Source organism: Sorex fumeus, unplaced genomic scaffold, assembly GCF_029834395.1.
Source record: "Sorex fumeus unplaced genomic scaffold, SorFum_2.1 ptg000037l, whole genome shotgun sequence".
Classification (NCBI taxonomy): Eukaryota; Metazoa; Chordata; class Mammalia; order Eulipotyphla; family Soricidae; genus Sorex; species Sorex fumeus.
Window position 1 is genome coordinate 8,918,471 of NW_026606094.1, and position 18,864 is coordinate 8,937,334.

Consider the following 18,864-nt stretch of genomic DNA (forward strand, 5'->3'; position numbering starts at 1 on the left):
ACAGCAGGTCAGGTGTTTTTCTTGCACACAGCTGACCCATGTTCAATCCCTGTCACCACATATTCTGCCACCCGCTCAATACCAGCTGTTCAGAAGTGAACCCTGAGTGTGAAGCCAGGAGTAAGCCCTGAGCACAGCCAGATGTGGCCCAAAAACCAAAAAGAAAATTTTTTTGTTGATATATTATGTTTAGTGCTTTAATAAAGACAAAAAAGCCATGAGAATAGGGAGAAAGGTACTAGAAAACTTCACTTAATAAAAGTGATAGTACATGTACTAATCCCTGAGAGGTGAGAAATGTGGAAATTTGGGGAACTGGAAAGAATTTTAAAGTAAACTAGTTTTATATGGGGAGGGAACCAAATAAAAATACAGATGATTACTGAGAATATATAGAATTAGAAGAACACTGAAAATTTTATAGACATCTATACATTAAAGTCAACTTACATTCCCATGATGTCTAGTTGTATTTTTTAGTCAATCTTTGAATTGACTTTATATTAACCTTGTGTCATGAGAGAACATAGTTTTTGAAACTGAGATATAATTAGCAAAATTAACATGGTTCAACACATGTTTCTATTGAATATATAAACATGGGCTGGAGTGATAGTGCAGTGGGTAGAGTGCTTGCCTTGCAAGCGGCCAACATGGCCGACTCGAGTTTGATTCCTGCGCCCCTCTCAGAGAGCTACCGAGAGTATCTCGCCCGCACGGCAAAGCCTGGCAAGCTACCTGTGACATATATTCGATATGCCAAACATAGTAACAATTGTCACAATGGAGACGTTACTGGGCCCACTCGAGCAAATTGATGAACAACGGGAAGACAGTGAGAGTGATATAAACATATCCTAATGCTTTGTTATTAAGTTAAGCACACATCCTTATGCTTTGGTTTTAAGTCAAAAAGACATCACGAGAGTTTCCAGGAAAATAAAAACATTTTTGTGGGAAAATGTGAAGCTAAGAAAAAAAATTAAAACATACCCATCTAGTGCCCTTTCCCTTTATAATTCAAAGAAAATCAATTATCCCAGCTTTAAAATTATTTTTTAGAAAACTATTATAATGAATGTCCTTTAGTGGTAATATGTTTTTGTATTCAGACAACTAATTATTGCATCTTAGTTGAGGAAACAAAAATAAATTGCAAATAAGTTTTAGAAATAATATAATGTTGGGATCGGGAGTTCCCTGGCCCTGGGAGGCGCGGAGAGACCAGATAGACACAATTCCTGCAGGAGTAAAAACGGGGTTTATTCAGACCAGCATGCTGGGGCTCCGCAGCATACCCCAAAAACGGTCAGTGGCTGAGAGCCCCGAACTTCTTCAAAGGGGATCTTATATAGGCCTTCACTGGCCGTTACAGCAAAGCCCGCGCATTTCATAGCCAATAGATTTGTAACAACATATACTTTCTTAACCAATCCATTTAAAAGTACCTCACTCCTTAGCCTATAGATTCAAAGATCAGCATTTACGTACATCGACTGTCAGCACAAGCAAGGTTATAGCTGGAATCATTAAGCCTTAGGTAATCTCCCTTGACCATCCTCATTTTGAGTTACCCAAGTCTGCAGGGTGCTTTAGTGAGACAATACATTCCAGGAAAGGGCAATTTCCCCCAACCACCCGCATCCTGAGTTATCCTTTACCCAAATCTGCAGGGTGCTTTACTGAGACAATACATTTCAGGGACAGTAAATCACTTTCCAAGTCCCCTCTCCCCCAGGTGCAAAGCAGCCAAGCAGTTTTACAGAAAGCAATGTTGCAAGTTAGCTAAAGTACACAAAAATTTGATGCCCTAATATGGATTCTTTCATTCCCCACTTCTTTTCATGAGCATCTCTAATCCTAGAGATCATGGCGGGGTCGGGGCCTAATTCGAGGACCCGTGGTTAAGAGTAGCTTTCCTCAGTGGGTAGAGTCCGGTATTGTTGCCCAGAATTAGGAGGACCTTCAAGACTCAAACCAATTCTCCCAGGCTTCTCCGACATCGTTCAAGGCCTTCCCGTAGCTTGGCTATAGAGTCTCTGACAACCTCAGTGTGGTCTGCGTAGAAACAGCATCCCTCCACCAGATCAGAGCAAAGCCCTCTGTTCTTGAGGAACAACAGGTCGAAGGTCGAGTCCTCTCAGGTTTTGGGAGATTATCTCGAACAGGGATGTGAGAGATTTCTCCATGAGGTCTTAAAAAGAGTTAAAGCAACAGAAACCAAAGCAACATAATGCCATACCCATCTCTATCATTAAAACAATGAAAAGGATTAACTCTACAAACAGGTTTGGTTGATAATATAACTTCCTGTGTTCAGATTTTTCTAATGGTCACAGAAACACCAAGCCATTCTCTGGCTTTCTCAGTACAGACTGGAAAAGCTTCTGCCCATATACTGAAGCTATCAATGAGAACCAACATATATTTATACCTTGAACATATGAACATTTGATCATTTGTATAAGGTCAAGCTGCCGATTCACCTCTAAGTTCCTTGATGCTGAACAGGTGTTAGGAGAGGAGGCTCAGGATTTCCACTAGGTTCATTAATGGCACAGAAAGCACAGTTCTGAATTACTTCTATCTTACTTGCTGTTCAGTTCCTCCCCATGGAAGATGGTTCTCACTAGTGTTAAAACATAACCCTTTAATAATATTCCATTGCATTGGTTCAGGAGTTGTTAATCCCATGATGCAACAGAAATTAAGAGCTGATAATATTCTTGTTCTCTCCAAATGACTGTTCACAGAAAATGAGATGCAATAAAGTATAGAAAGAAAATTCACAGTATTTTAGAACTAGATATTAATCTACTCTAATTTAACCAGTTTAGATGCCTTTCTCGACACTTTGGCCAATTCAGACCGGGGGGAAGCAATTCTGCATTTTGAGATGAGCTTCACCCTAGTAAAGCTCTGGCTTTCAATGCTCGTATCAGACTAGTGACAACATGTATAATATTGAGTTCCCTTTACAGATTAGGCTGTTTTACCTACAGACAGTAAACTAAGTTTTATCTAAATTTCCCCAAAGGGGGTACCTTTTAGATCAAGATTAGAATACATTTATTCAATTACCTCTGTCGAATTAGAATCTGATTCTTACAAAAAGCTACTTACAGAAACATGGTTTTCTCTCCACCTTCATTTTAAAACGTTGCAAGATAGTTTAACAAACCTGGCTTGTTCTTTTGCATAAACACAGTAAGATTAGAGAACTCTCCATTTGGGATACCCAATTATTTACTGAGAAGTCCTGGGGATCAGCTAAAGACAGGAGACACAACAATAGTGGCATTAATCTTCATTAATCTTATCTGGCACGTCAGAGCTACTCAGGCCTGGCCAGAAGATGTCCCGCGATGTCTCGAGCCCTTGGGTTGTGGCTTTGGTCCTCGTTTTCCACAGAGATGTCCTGGCAGAAAGGAATCCATCCCATCCCTTCTTCAGGGCTGGGAGAAATCCTGGTTTCCAGGTTTTTCCTTGACGCTGAGAGTAGGCCCAGACTGAGTTAGTCATTGCAGAGTCCTAGATTCCTCATTCTCCATAGCAGTGATGGTTTCCAGTCTTTTCTCGAGCCAGCCTGCCTCTAGGGTCGCTCTGAGGTTTGTAGGGTTCTTGAAACAGTACCTGTTAAATCCCTGCTCCTGTCATTTAGACAGATCCCCTGACTGTTTCCCTGGAAGAGGGCTTTGGGGTCCCATGGCTGGTTTTTCCTGTCTGCATGAGGGGTAGACCCTATTACAGAGAGGAAAGACTTATCTGGATTTATGCAAACCAACATAGTGCCATGAAACATCAAAAAACATACTGAAGGTACAAAAGAAGAGAAAAGCAAGTATTTCACTTTACTCACAGAGATGTAATACACCTGTTTGCTGTGGGTCCTAGTCAGAGAAGCTAAAATCTGTAGAGATAAAGCATACCGTTTAACATGTTTTTAATCCCATGTCAAAACCCTTGATTTCTGCAACTTTTGAAAAATTCAATGATCTTAAGAGCACTGTAACAGGAGTCCAGATAATCCATCAATCATCTTTACCATAGATCTTACCACAAAGGTGCTAGAAGAATTCTGCATGTGATTTAAAGCGTTTCTTATAACAGTTTGACCAGTTCCTTTTCTTTAGAACAACCTCAAATCTTCTACACATTCCTTTACATACATTCTGTAACTTTCATTCATTTAAAAATCAATTTCACTTTAACAGAATTCCTTTCCTTTCTTCCCACTGACCATATCTCCATCCATTATCTTTCTGACTTATGGCATACATCTATAGTAGTACAATGTACGATGTGATCTCCCAAATTTAGACACAAGTTACCAACCATCTCACTTAACATGACAAAACTGTACTCTGCAGTACTATTTCAAAAGCATTAGATCAGTTCCATAGATATTCAAAATGCCTTAAAAATGCTCACAATTAAAGCTCTTACAAGGTATATCCACTGGGCAAAAGATCACTTTACATTAGAAATTAACCAGGAGACATCTTAAAATTCTGATTTACAGGAAAACACAAAATACAAAAAGATTAAAACACTCATGTATTACCATGAAACAGAAAGCATCTCAGGTCAGGGCTAGGTTGATACCTGGAGACAAAGCTTGGCATAAAATAAAATTATCAAAATAATAGCATGCACTTTCAAGCACTAGACAAGCAATGCTATGGCTTCAAATTATCAGGCTGACATCTGAGACTAATTCAATACAACTTATTACTAAGTAGCCCTAGAAATTTTAGTTACCAAGAGTCTCAGAGATCAGATAGAGCACTGGTAGGACAAACTTTGTAACCAATTTTATAACTCTAGAAACTCATGATTAAACTAAACCATTACTTTTAAACCAGTTTTAATGTGTCATAGTTATTTTAACTCTTTCTAGGTCAAATATTCTAATCCAATGCAGATACAAATATGTACATTAACATAACAGCATAAGACCTATAAACAATCAATTTTTATAAAACATGATAAAACCTTCTTTGGCTTAATTTCAATAATTCTTGTACCTTAATTATTTAAAATCATGAGCTTTCTACACCAGATACTTTTTAACAATTCCACAAAAATACAAACATGCTTTCAGACACAGAAAAAGCCCTTTGGATTTTTTTTAACCAAACTTTGATATCAGCATAAGAAAATATTTGAATTGTTGTGTGAGCACAAAAAGGATGGCAACAATCTATCTTTCCCACCGCCAGCATTCTGTAGTTTCCCCCACTCCAGGGAGGTAAATGGAGATGGGCAGGAAAAGGAAGGAAACCTTATGGCCAGGCTGCTTGATCTTAGTTGCAGTTTATTCCAATCCTCTCTCCACTCTCGTACCAAAGACTAGCCTGCCTAGAGCTGGGAATCTGCAACCCAAAGATCAGGCCTGGCTAGCACCTGAGATCTCCGTATCTAAGACCTGCTAGGTTCTGTGAGAAAAGGGAAACTGCCTCTTACAAATTTTTCATAAAAGTTAGCTGAGGCTTGTAAGACAAGTTCTTGCTTTCTCTGAACTCTTATTTCACTTTAGTTTCAGGCTCTAGTTCCATAGCTCTTCTAGATAGTACAAGATTCTTAAGTTCAAAAAGGATTTCAACTGTTAATAATATAATCATCAATGTTCTTCTAACAAGAAATTTAGATTGAGAATTCTGCTTTCTCTGTAGGCTCAACCTTCTGATAAGGATTAACCCTTGTCTAACAGGTTCCTAAAACAACCGCATTTCTTAAATCACTGGGTTGCATGTCACTATCTTCTCTAAAATTTCTACTTCTGATTTCAGCCTGGTTCCAACACTCGAGTGTTCCACACAGACACACAGACAGACAGACAGTCAGACACAGACAGACGGACACAGACAGACAGACAGTGAACTGACGAAAACACCACACGTACATGTGCACATATCTGTAGTTGATCGATCAATCTGACCCTTCAAAAAATGGCAGGGAGAAACTGATGGACTGAGAAAGGAAGGGACAGTTCCCAGGGCAGCTGATTGGGAACTCTGCTCCTCATTTCCCAGCCTAACTAGTCAGTCTCCCACTTGTTAAAAATGGGTCAAGAAAGCGCTTTTGTTGATATAAGCCGGCAAAATAAACTATGACAAAGATGTTACCATATTTTCGCCAAGGCTAATTCTGAGGCAGGGAACTAGTACCTTCCTATCAGACATGGGGATAGGCTTCTTTGTTTCTGATGTCAAACAGTTAATCATAAGATCTCGCATTTTCCTGCCTCCTCTGCTTTGATACTCTCCTATTTCTTTTGTTACCTGCAAAGATCTGACTGCAAAATGATCTGGTAATGCAAACTGCCATTCACTGGCTATCTTTCCCCAATATACTCAGGCCACATGGTGTTACAGAGGTCAATAAGATCTCCTTATCTAAAACTACCTAGTTGGAAGCTCCTCAGATGATTTCCTAATTGCAAGCAACAATCTATGAAAAGGGATGGTTCCTTGGCAAAACTTTTCTCCAGGTCTATCACTTTCGCCTCTCCTAAGGGGACTCTAACCTCCCTTAAATTGGCCTTTATTCAGAGGCTCATCTCCACCTGGGTGGGCCTGGCTTTGGGCAGACCCACAGCTGTGTGCCTGAGCCGAACTTAGTGCTGTGGTCTTAAAAACTCTGCTCCTTAAAAAAAAACAGTTCTGCCTTCTCTCAGCTTGCTACATCTTCCCTGCTTTTGCTGGCTTGCTGCTTTTCTTAGGCTTCTTACCTGCCTTTTACCCCTTTTTTTTTTCTTTCTGCCTTACATCTGGACTGCCTTCATTAGCATTTGAATTGACCTCTAGCTGAGACTGGGTGGGGAAAAGGATTTTCTGCCTGTAAATTGATCTGCCTTAGTTTCCCAGAATCTTCTCACTAGTGGGCTTTCCTCCCATCCCCCCCATAGTGGATGGTGATGCAAGACAGACAAAGGAGGGGTGCCTCTTTGCAGAGACTATTCAGATGCTTGCCTGGTGGAGAACTTCACAGCAGATCTTCCACAGATTACCTCCTTTATCTGAGCCACAAGGTTTGGAGAGAAGGAACCTCGTGGGGGCCAATCCACACCGAAGGAAGGTCATTCTGATGAACAATCACTTAATCACTTAATCACTTAACTTCCCGTTAGTCGTCGATTTGCTCGAGCGGGCGCCAGTAACGTCTCCATTTGTCCCTGTCGCGTGCTAGTGTAGCCCAATGGCATCTCTTCGCTCCGGGACATGGAGGGCCTCAAACCGATCGTTCATGACCTTGACAAAGAAGTCTGACCATCTGGTAGGTGGGCGGCCACGCGGTCTCTTGACATCCCGTGGAATCCAATCAGTAACAGTTCTAGTCCAACGGTCGTCTTTAAATCTCATTACGTGACCAGCCCATCTGATTTTCGACACCTTGGCAAATGAGACAGCGTCCCTGATCCTTGATCGTCGACGGATGTCAGAACTCCGGATTCGTTCTCTCATTTGAGTGAAACGTGATATTCCAAGCATAGCTCTTTCTATTCTTCTTTGGGAGACCTGAATGGCGTTCTCATCTTGTTTGTGTAGGGCCCAGGTCTCTGAGGCATATGTTAATGCAGGAAGAACAGTGGAATCAAAGAGATGTGCCCGGAGCCGGAGGTTCTTCGTCCTCTTAGCTATTTCTTCGACGTTCTTGAAGGCGTTCCAAGCCGCTCTCTTCCTCCTGTGCAGCTCGGGTGCCAGGTCATTTGTCATGTTGACCTCTCGACCTAGGTACACATAGCTGTTGCATTCGGAGATGGTCGTTCCATTGAGAGCGAATGGGGCGTCAGGAACAAGGCTGTTTCTCATAAACATTGTCTTCGTAAGATTCAGCTGTAGTCCTACCTTTCCACACTCACGGTCAAAGTCGGCCAGCATTTGTGCCGCTTGGCTGATGTTTGGTGTTATTAAAACAATGTCATCAGCAAAGCGGAGGTGGTGTAGTTGCCGACCATCTATCTTCACTCCCATTCCTTCCCATTCCAGTCGTCGCATGATGTTCTCGAGGGTGGCACTGAAGAGTTTTGGTGAAATGGTATCACCCTGCCGCACCCCTCTCTTGACATCAACGATCACTTCTTTGTAGAATGGTGAGATCCTGGTAGTGAATCCGCAATACAGCTCACGGAGGATCCTGATGTATTGGGCTTGAATGCCCTGATTGGCTAGGGCTGCAATGACCGCTTCCGTCTCAACAGAATCAAAGGCCTTCTTTAAATCAACGAACGTTAAGCAGAGCGGCATCTTGAACTCCCGAGAAACCTCAATGAGTTTGGTTATCGTGTGGATATGGTCGATGGTGCTGAATCCTTTGCGGAACCCGGCTTGCTCGCATGGTTGTCCTTCATCTAGTGTTCTGCCAATCCTATTCAGGATGACTCGAGTGAACAACTTGTAGATGACAGACAATAGGCAGATCGGGCGATAGTTGCCAATGTCATGGATGTCTCCCTTCTTGAACAGTAGTACGGTCCTGCTGGTTTTCCATTGAGATGGAACCTTGCATTCAGACAGGTAGCGAGTGAAGAGCCGAGCCAGTGTATTGATGAGTACTGACTGCAGGTTCTTCAGGTGTTCAGGTCTGACCTTGTCTGGGCCGGGTGCTGTTTGCTTCTTTACTGACGAAATGGCGTGTCTGATTTCGGAAGGGAGAACGTTGGGAACGACATACCCATCCTGTGGAATTTGGTATGTCGGCAAGTGGACATGGCTATCGAAGAGATTTGAGTAGAAGTCATGGATAATCTTCTCCATTGCCGTTCTGGAGGATGTGATGGATCCATCAGGACGTCGGAGGGCAGTCATCTTGGTCTTATAGTTGGCGAAGGACAGGCGGGCGTTACGAATACTTTTCCCGGCTTCTGCCGCATCTACCAGTACTTCTGCTCTTCTCTCTTTGAGGTCTTCCTTGATCGCATCTCTGCACTGCTTTGCAAGCTCGGACGTTAGCTTGCGGTTGCCTGAGGCATGCGCCAAACCACGCTGGCGAATTAGCTCAAGAGTTTTCGAAGATAGGCAACTTTTTGTGGCTATCTCTCTCTTGGCGTTCCTCGCACATTCATGGAGGTGCTGAACCAGTCGATCGTATTCCTCGTCAATGTTGTCAACAATGGCATCTTCCCATGTTGCCGCAATAGTACCAAAGAGTTCCCAGTTGGTGGTCGTTCTGGGAGTTCTCTTTTTGAACTTTGCAGCCCTTTCTCCCCGCTCTGTGAAGTAGAATTTTGCACGAAGGAGACGGTGGTCCGATCCCGTTCGAAATTTTGGGACAACAGCGACATCAGTCAGGCAAAACCGTCGATTGAATATGATGTGGTCTATTTCGTTGTGGAATCGTCCACCGGGAGACTCCCATGTCCATCGTTTAGATTCTGCCTTCTGGAACTGTGAGTTACCATGAATGGTCTTGGTCGACATGATGAACTCAGACAGTCTCTCACCCTGTTCGTTCCATTCTAGGCCATGGGTCCCGATGTGAAGTTCTTCAGCTGATCTTCTCGGTCCTATCTTGGCATTAAAATCACCCACAATGATCTTGTAGAAGGTGTGGTCTTCTTTATAGAACTTCTCTAGCTCCATGTCGTACCATATTTGATAGGGTTCAAATATGGTAACACCTACAAGGGTGATTAGAGGTCACCCCAAAAGCCTCTATACCTCTCGGAAAGACTGGCAAGCTACCGAGAGTATTCCGCCCGCACGGAAGAGCCTGGCAAGCTATCCGCTGTGTATTCGATATGCCAAAACCAGTAACTACAACTGGTCTCATTCACCTGACCCTGAAGGCTTCACCGACATGGCAGCACTGAGAAGGATGAGAAAGGAGAGGCCGACAAAATCTCAAGGCCGACCTAGGCTGCCACAACGAAGGAAGACAAAAATGATCGTCTGTACTTTCAATCCACGTACGCTAGCATCAGATGCATCCATCGAGGACCTGATGGTACAAGCGCGAATGATCAAGTACGACATCATTGGTCTGACCGAGACAAGAAGACACGAATCTCACCATGCCGTTTTCGACACTGGAGAAGAATTGTTCCTCGGAACATGCGATAAAAGAGGTGTTGGAGGAGTCGGTGTCCTTGTCAACACAAACTTGGCCAAGAGCATTGATTCATTCGAATGCCTAACAACCCGAATCGGACGTTTACATTTGAATAGATGTGGCTCACTGCCTGCAGTTTCTATCTTCGTTGTCTACGCACCAACATCTCATTATGATGAAAGAGAAATCGAGAAGTTCTACATGGAGCTAGAGAAGTTCTGATGAACAATAAGTGTCAAATTTACCTTTCTTGATCATCAAGCCCAGATCCTGAGCTTTCCTGTGGATCTTAGAGAAGTGATCAATTCTGACCCGTATTAAACAATCTTAATGATCAATTCTGACCCGTATTAAACAATCTTAATAAACAGAATTAGGAGAAAGATAATAAATACACACACTATGGATACACGCACAGATCACACTTAGGCACTTGCTCGGACCGGTCCACTCTTTCACACGGGTTTGCACCACACTCACCAGTCACCCTGGGACTCCCAAATATGCCCAAAGGACATGCACATGATTTTTCACCTCCAGAGGGTTTAGTTCTTCCAAGTGAAGAGATCGGAAGTAGGGAAAGGCCAGTGCTGGCCCGGGAGTGGCAATAGAGAGTTCGGGGTTCAGGGGCAGAGGAGGAGCAGAGTAAGTGGGGGCCCCTTCTCCCCCCGGCCTGGCACTCCTGCCTAAGGCTCCTGGTCCGGGTACCCCCGGGGAGCAGGCTGGTAGATGACTCCCTTGACCTGGAAGATGAGCGGCGAGTGGAACGATCCCTCGGGGGATGGGGGGGGGGCAACCAATCTGGAACATCGGCCATCCTGCAGAGCAAAAGGTCTGCCATTTAGGCTTTTTAACAATCAGAAAAAGATTCTGAGCACGAGAGCAGACCTCTGACCAGTGGGAGAGAGTGAGTGAGAGGAGTGGACGGAGATTGTCCCATGGTTCCAAAGACGGTGTCTCGGTAGAGAAAAAGGACGAGCGTGATCCAACCTACAAAAAAGAATGACGCAAGCGCAAGGCCTTTTGGAGAGGAAAGAAGAATAGAGAAGTAATAGAGCGGCCGATGATTCCTGACACACCAGATGTAGCCTCTCCGAGGCTACCACAAAAGAGGCCTCCAGGCGTCCCTGGCCCTCATCCACCTCCGGGGCGTCCCCCAGGGCTGCGGCCCGTGTCTATTCCCGACACGTCTGTCAGACACAAGGCTCGCACACACAACAGTGTGCTGCACACCACTGTCACTGTGCTGCACACCACTGTGCTTGTGTCACCGATCGGTAACTACAGTAAAACGGTACCGGAGAAACAAAGAGACAGAAAGAGGCGCCTTAACTTACCCCGTGGCTCAATCCTGCGTCCCTGGGGCAGGGTCCTCGGTGATCTCGGTGGAACCTCCAAATGTTGGGATCGGGAGTTCCCTGGCCCTGGGAGGCGCGGAGAGACCAGATAGACACAATTCCTGCAGGAGTAAAAACGGGGTTTATTTAGACCAGCATGCTGGGGCTCCGCAGCATACCCCAAAAACGGGCAGTGGCTGAGAGCCCCGAACTTCTTCAAAGGGGATCTTATATAGGCCTTCACTGGCCGTTACAGCAAAGCCCGCGCATTTCATAGCCAATAGATTTGTAACAACATATACTTTCTTAACCAATCCATTTAAAAGTACCTCACTCCTTAGCCTATAGATTCAAAGATCAGCATTTACGTACATCGATTGTCAGCACAAGCAAGGTTATGGCTGGAATCATTAAGCCTTAGGAAATCTCCCTTGACCATCCTCGTTTTGAGTTACCCAAGTCTGCAGGGTGCTTTAGTGAGACAATACATTCCAGGAAAGGACAATTTCCCCCAACCACCTGCATCCTGAGTTATCCTTTACTCAAATCTGCAGGGTGCTTTACTGAGACAATACATTTCAGGGACAGTAAATCACTTTCCAAGTCCCCTCTCCCCCAGGTGCGAAGCAGCCAAGCAGTTTTACAGAAAGCAATGTTGCAAGTTAGCTAAAGTACACAAAAATTTGATGCCCTAATATGGATTCTTTCATAGTAGTTGTGATGACATATTGACAATGGGTAATTTACTTATTATGTGCTTGTACTATAAAATAATATGCCTGTATTATCATAGTCATACAAAACACTCAACAACCCTTGCAGGTAACTATTATGATTAAATTTGAGGGGAGCAGGGAGAGGGAAACTAAATCTCAAGGAACTTGGACAATTTATATAACATGGGTACTTAACTATAGACATGAATTCAAGAAGTTACAAAACTGCTTCACACTGGGGCCAGAGCAATAGGGCAGCAAGGTAGGGTGTTTGCCTTATATGAAGCCTATCTGGGTTTGATTCTTGGCATCCCATGTAATCTCTGGAGCACCACCAGGAGTAATTCCCAGTTTCAGATCGAGGAGTTAAGCCCTGAGCATCGCCTCATGTGAACCCCCCAAAACAAAACAAACCAAACAAAACCTGCTTGACATTAACTGTAAAGTACATTTCAAAATTGAAGATCTCTTTGAAATTTGACACTGGCACCAAGAGAATCTCTTGTTTTTTTTCACTAATGTTTCTTCTTTATATGTGTTTATTAGGCAATAGAATTTGACTCACCAGCAGTGATAGAAGAGTATGGTTTCATTTGTCCACCCTCTAAGATACTTGCTTTTGTCTAGTATTAGAACTGAAGTTCACATTTGGTGGTGTTAAGCCTACTCTAGAAACAGGTAGAAGAAGGGAACGGCTCTGGGAACCTATGTTAGTTTCCAGTGACTGTTGAAAAAATAGCTACAGACTTAATAGGATAAAACAACATACTGGAGCCAGAGTGATTACAGCAGTTCCAAGTGGTTAGGTGTACAGCGATTAGGGCACTTGACATATAAGGCTGACCTGGGTTTGATTCTCGGCACTCTATGTGGTCCCTCAAGCTACCTGGAGCATGCCTGTGCACAGAGCTAGGAGTAAGCCCCAGGCACTGCTGTGTGTGCACCCCCCCCCCCAAACAAAACAAAACAAACAAAAATACTTCAATATATTATTTCTCTTCCAGTTCTGGAGGATAGGAATATAAAATCAGTTTTGCTCGGGTAAAGTTATAGGCCATTAAGGAGGGCCATTCTTCTTCTGAGGTTCTAGGAAGAATCTATTCATTTTTCCTCTTCTAAAACTGCATTTCTTGCTTTCATGGGCTCTTGGAACCCTTGCTTCATTCTCACTGCTTCTGTCATATCATTTCCTCTGTAGTCAAATATTATTCTTTCTCCAGGTGGACTCCTAAATGTGCTCTTGTGATTACATTTAGGATATAGTTAGATAATTCAGAATACTCTTTCCATCTTAAAAATATCCATCATAAAATCTGTGATCACTTTTGTCGTATAAGGTAATTCACCATATGTTTAAAGACCATCATTCAACCTGTCACAAAACCTTCCTAGTGTTCATGTTGGTTTTAGCTGGGATCTTATAATCGGACCCCAATATGCTGGGTCTGGTGGTGCCAACCTGACTATTTGTTCTCAGATCTGAGTATGCCTCAGGTCTGGTGGTGCTTTGGGGAGGGAGGATTCCATGTCAGCAATCATACTTGGGGTTCTGTGCATTCCATGCAGGTATTCCTGTCCTTTGAACTATCTCTCTTATTCCCATTTATGTTAACTTGAAAATTATAAAATTAAGATGTGGTATTGAAATCCAAAGTTCTTGGAATGTGCTTTTATTGAACTTAGTTAGACTAGAAGTATCATCTTTCTACAAATGAGTAAAACTTTTGTAGAACCTTTATTACATTTAAATTACTAGTTCTAATTTAGGTAAAGAATATATTAGAAAACACTGAAATTTTTTAATGACACAAAGCAGCAGCCTGTAACATTATACAGTTTTCTTGTATATCTTAAAATAGTGAAATATAATTAGAGGTATAATAGTACAGAACAATGGTGGTAGGAGAGTAGGTAGAAGTTAAAGCAATACAACATAAAAACCTGACATACAGGGACAGAAGCTATAGTGGGTAGGTTGTTTGCTTTGCATGAGGCCAAATTAGAATACCTGGCAACCCATATGGTTGCCAGGTAATCCATTTGGTTCCCTGAGCACTACCAGGAGTTACTCATGTGTGCAGAGCCAGGAAAACTTATGAGCATTCAAAAATAAAAAATGAAGCAATGTACTTGACATATACCTTTCCACACAAACTTAAATTTTAGTTTACCTTGGCATAACCTAATTTATGAGTTCCTGATAATGAATACAGATAAGGGAGACATCCTGTATAATTCTGATTACTTAGTTTTCTGCATTGGAGTGGGGCGTAAAATTATCAGGCATCCTCTTGTGTGAATATATCCTGTGGTTACATAAAATACTTCCTCATTTATAATGAACTTAATGCTTTGATATGATTTTACTCATTTATAAAATTTATCTTTTAATTGTTTCAAGAGTCATATTGTTATTACATACTTTATTTGATGATTTGAGGGTTATGGATTATTTAGTAGTATCACCTTAACTGTATCACTTAGTAATTTTTATGCTTACATTCTAGCAAGATATGGACATCTTTAATATTCTTATTTGATAATTGAATGGTATGTGGTTATGTTTTTATATAGGCATATTTGATATTTTCTGTTCCTTTAGAAGGGACATAATTTTTCTTTTACTTTTCCCTCTTTTTAAGAAACAAAATTTTATTAAAAAGTAGAAGAAAAGGATACACCCTTGCTGGAGAGGAACATAATATAGGACTTAAGTTTGGCACTTATTTTTCTTCTAACACTCCCTACAATTTTATCTCAATTTTAGGAAAGATTCTTAGAAGTGATGAAACTTTACTACAACATGGAGTTAAGCCACAGGATGTTATTCACCTGGAAATATTTTCTGCTCGACCAAATATGTTTCCAGTCAGAACAATATATGGATTAGATCAAATTTCTAAATTTATAACGGTCAGAATACAAACTGGTTAGTTGTTTGATGAATTTTGTTTTTAATTTTTAAAAATTTCCTTAATTTAATTTTTAATTGAATCACTATGAGATATAGTTACAAAGTTGTTCCTGATTGGTTTTGAGCCATGCAGTGTTCCAACACCTATCCCTTCACCAAAGTACATTTCCCATCACCAATGTCCTCACTTTTCCTCACCTCCACCTCTAGCAGGCACTTTTTTCTCTCTGTCTCTCTGTCTCTGTCTCTGTCTCTGTCTGTCTCTCTCGCTCTCTCGCTCTCTCTCTCTCTCTCTCTCTCTCTCTCTCTCTCTCTTTCTCTCTCTCTCTGTGTTTGATTGTCTGTGTCTCCTTTTGGGCATCATGGTTTGTAGTACAGATACTGAAAGGTTATCATATTTATCTCTTTACATACTGTCAACATTCAGTTTTTGTCAAGAGTGACCATTTCCAACGATTAGTGTCATGTTGGTCCCTTCTCTATCCTAACTGCCCTCAGCCTCCTATACACTTGTGGCAAGCTTCCAACCTGGCCCCTGTTTTTGATGTCCTTGAATATTAATCTCATGTTTTTTTTGTATTCCACAAATGAGTACAGTCATTCTATATTTGTTGTCTCCATCCTTCTGACACATTTCACTCAGCATGATACTCTCCATGTTCATCCGTTTATAAGTAAATTTCATGGCTTCATTTTTCCTAACACCTGGGTAGTATTCCATTATGTAGATGTACCATTGTTTCTTTATCCAGTCATTTATTCTCGGGATGTATTTGTAGTTTGGTTATGTTTCTTTTGAGGTGCAGAAACTTAGTTTAATGTAGTCCCATTTGTTAATCTTTGTCTTGACATGTTTGGTCAGTGGTATTTCATCTTTGAAGATACCGTTAGCTTCAATGTCATAGAGGGTTCTGCCTACATTTTCCTCTATGTACCTTTTGGGTTCATATCTGATGCTGATCTTTAATCCATTTTCACCTGACTTTTGTGCACCTTTTAGATAGACGTCTTAGTTCAATTTTCTACATGTAGCTATCCAGTTTTCCTAGCTCCACTTGTGGAAGATGCTTTTTTTGCTCCACTTCATATTTCTTGCGCCTTTATCAAAGATTAAATAATCATATATTTGAGGGTCTGTGTTAGGATACCACCTCTGTTCCATTGATCTGCCAGTCTGTCTTTATTCCAATACCATGGTGCCCACTCTCTCCTATTCAGGTTGATACTGAAAGTACTTGCTATAACAGTTAGGCAAGAAAAAGATATCAAGGATATCTGTATAGGAAAGGAAGAAGTCAAGTTATCACTGTTTGCAAATGACACGATACAATTCTTAGAAATTCCTCAAGACTCTACAAAAAAAAGCTCCTAGAAACAATAGATTTGTATAGTCAAGTGGCAGGTTAAAAAATCAGTACCCAAAAGTCCATGGCTTTTATATATACAAATAATTAAAGAGAAGTGATAACAAAATAACAATCCTGTTCAGTTATTGTGTCTTGGAAAATTACATACCTTGGAATAAGCTTAACTAAAGAGGTTAAGGGTCCATACACAGAAAACTACAAAATAGTACTTCAAGAAATAAAAGAGGATATGAGGAAATGGTTTTGGAGTATTAACATTGTAAAAATGTCAATATTTCCCAAAGTTATACAGATTCAATGCAGACCCTAATAGATACCCATGACGTTTTTCAAAGAAATAGATCAACCACTTCTGAAATTCATATGGAACAATAAAAAACCATGAATAGCTAAAGCAATCCTTGGGGAAAAGAATATGGGAGGCATAACCTTCTCCAACTTCAAATTGCACTACAAAGTGGTAGTATTTGATGTCTTTTAGGTAAGTATTTTAGAGATCCTTTGCAGGTGAATTAAGTATTGGTCTTCTCTCTTCAAGGTGTTTTTGAATACCAGGATGTAGCTGTTGAAATAAAAAAATCTAATTTTCACAAACCATTTCTTGGTGGATTCAGACATAAGTTAACAGGCCAAGAATATCATAATGCTGGAACACAAACTGTACCTAAAAAGATTCCTGAAAAACCCAACATATTTTCTAGAGATACCCAGGTAATTGTTTTTCTATATAAAGTTTTAAGATTGAAGAATTAGCAAATGATGTACATATCCTCACTAAAATTTTCTACCAAATTATATATCAATTAAACGAATACATCTAATTTTCATATGTAGGAAAATGTTCATTACTCATATTTTCATAATGTAGACAATTTTCCTCTTTCTTTTAGACAGTTAAACAGAAAAAAAAGCTCATACAAACTACCTGTTCAGCATCTACACAGATGACTAAAATTGGTGTGTATGTATCAAATATGAGTGATAAACTAATAACACCAGGAAAATATTTTTCAGCAGAAGAATATCATGCTAGAAGATTAAATGCGGTAGGATTACCTTTTAAATTTTATTTAACTTTCTTTACTATCATATTAATACATTAATATGATAGTATTAATAAATAGTATTTTAATACTATTATAGATAGATAGTATTAATAAAATTTTTATTATAGTATAGTAATTAACAAAGTTATTCATAATTCAGCTTTATATACAGTGTTCCAACACTAAACCAACCACCAATGTCAGCTTCCCTCTACAAATGTTCCCAGTTTCCCCACTATACCCCCCATCCTGTATCTTAGGCTTTCGGTGTTGTTGGCACTGTGGTTTAAATATATAGATAATATCACACCTCTATACCATGGATGTATCCAACACCCCTGTCCCTACCTTTGTTACTTTCCATCTTCCTCTTATTACTTTCTACCTTAATTTATTTCCTTCCTTGGTCTTCTCTTTCCTATACTCTGGGGTCAAGGGTGATTTGGGCATCTTCCCTTTAATATCTTGCATTTCTTTGTCCTGTTTTTTAAAATATATACCATAGAGAAGTGAGATCATTCTGTTTGTTGTTCTTCTGACTTACTTCACTTAATGTAATATCCTTCAGTTTCATGCAAGTTTCAGCAAATTGTATTATTTCACCCTTCTATGCAGCTGCATACTATTCCAATGTCTATATATACCAACCCTTCATTATCCACTTATCTAAAATGTTAATTCCATGTTAGCAAGTGTGCTAAGCATAGCAGGTAGGGTGTTTGCCTTGCATGCAGCTGACCTGGGTTCGATTCCTCCGCCCCTCTCAGAGAGCCCAGCAGGCTACCAAGAGTATTCCACCCACACAGCAAAGCCTGGCAAACTCCCTGTGGCGTATTCGATATGCCAAAAACTGTAACAAGTTTCACAATGGAGACTTTACTGGTGTCTGCTCGAGCAAATTGATGAACAATGGGAGGACAGTGCTACAATGCTATATTCTTTGGATAGATACCAAGAAGTGGAATTACCAGGTTATATAGCAACTCAATTCTTATGTTTTTGAGAAATCTCCATACTGGGTTCCACAGGGGTTGAACCAGACAACATTCTCACTAGCAATGGGTGAGAGTTCCTTTTTCACCACATACCTGTCAACACCATATTTTTCTCATTGTTTTTCTTTTTTTTTTTTTTGGATATGTGCCATTGTTGTTTTGATTTGGACTTACTAAAAAATAAATGGTGATGAGCTTTTTGTAATTTTTTATTTTATTTTTATAAAGTTTTTCACAATAATTAGTACATTCAACATTCCAACACCAGTCCCACCACCATTACACCTTCCCACTATCATTATTTTGAATTTTCTCAACAACCACCCAAGCCTTCCCCAATAGCAAGCCATAGATAATTTATTTTGTATTGCTTGTTGTGAATAATCTGCTAAAGATTATCAAAAAAAGTTTCCTAAGAAGAAAATGTGTGAAGTTT

General features: G+C 40.7%; 1 protein-coding gene across 1 annotated transcript in view; it reads left to right on the forward strand.

The window, feature by feature from the left end:
- Positions 1–18,864, forward strand: part of IQUB (IQ motif and ubiquitin domain containing) — a 66,707-nt gene that overhangs the window by 5,974 nt on the left and 41,869 nt on the right. The window contains exons 3-5 of the mRNA XM_056118494.1: positions 14,874–15,035; positions 16,926–17,098; positions 17,278–17,433. Of these exons, the coding sequence (XP_055974469.1) occupies positions 14,874–15,035; positions 16,926–17,098; positions 17,278–17,433 (491 nt within the window). The remainder of the gene's footprint in view (positions 1–14,873; positions 15,036–16,925; positions 17,099–17,277; positions 17,434–18,864) is intronic.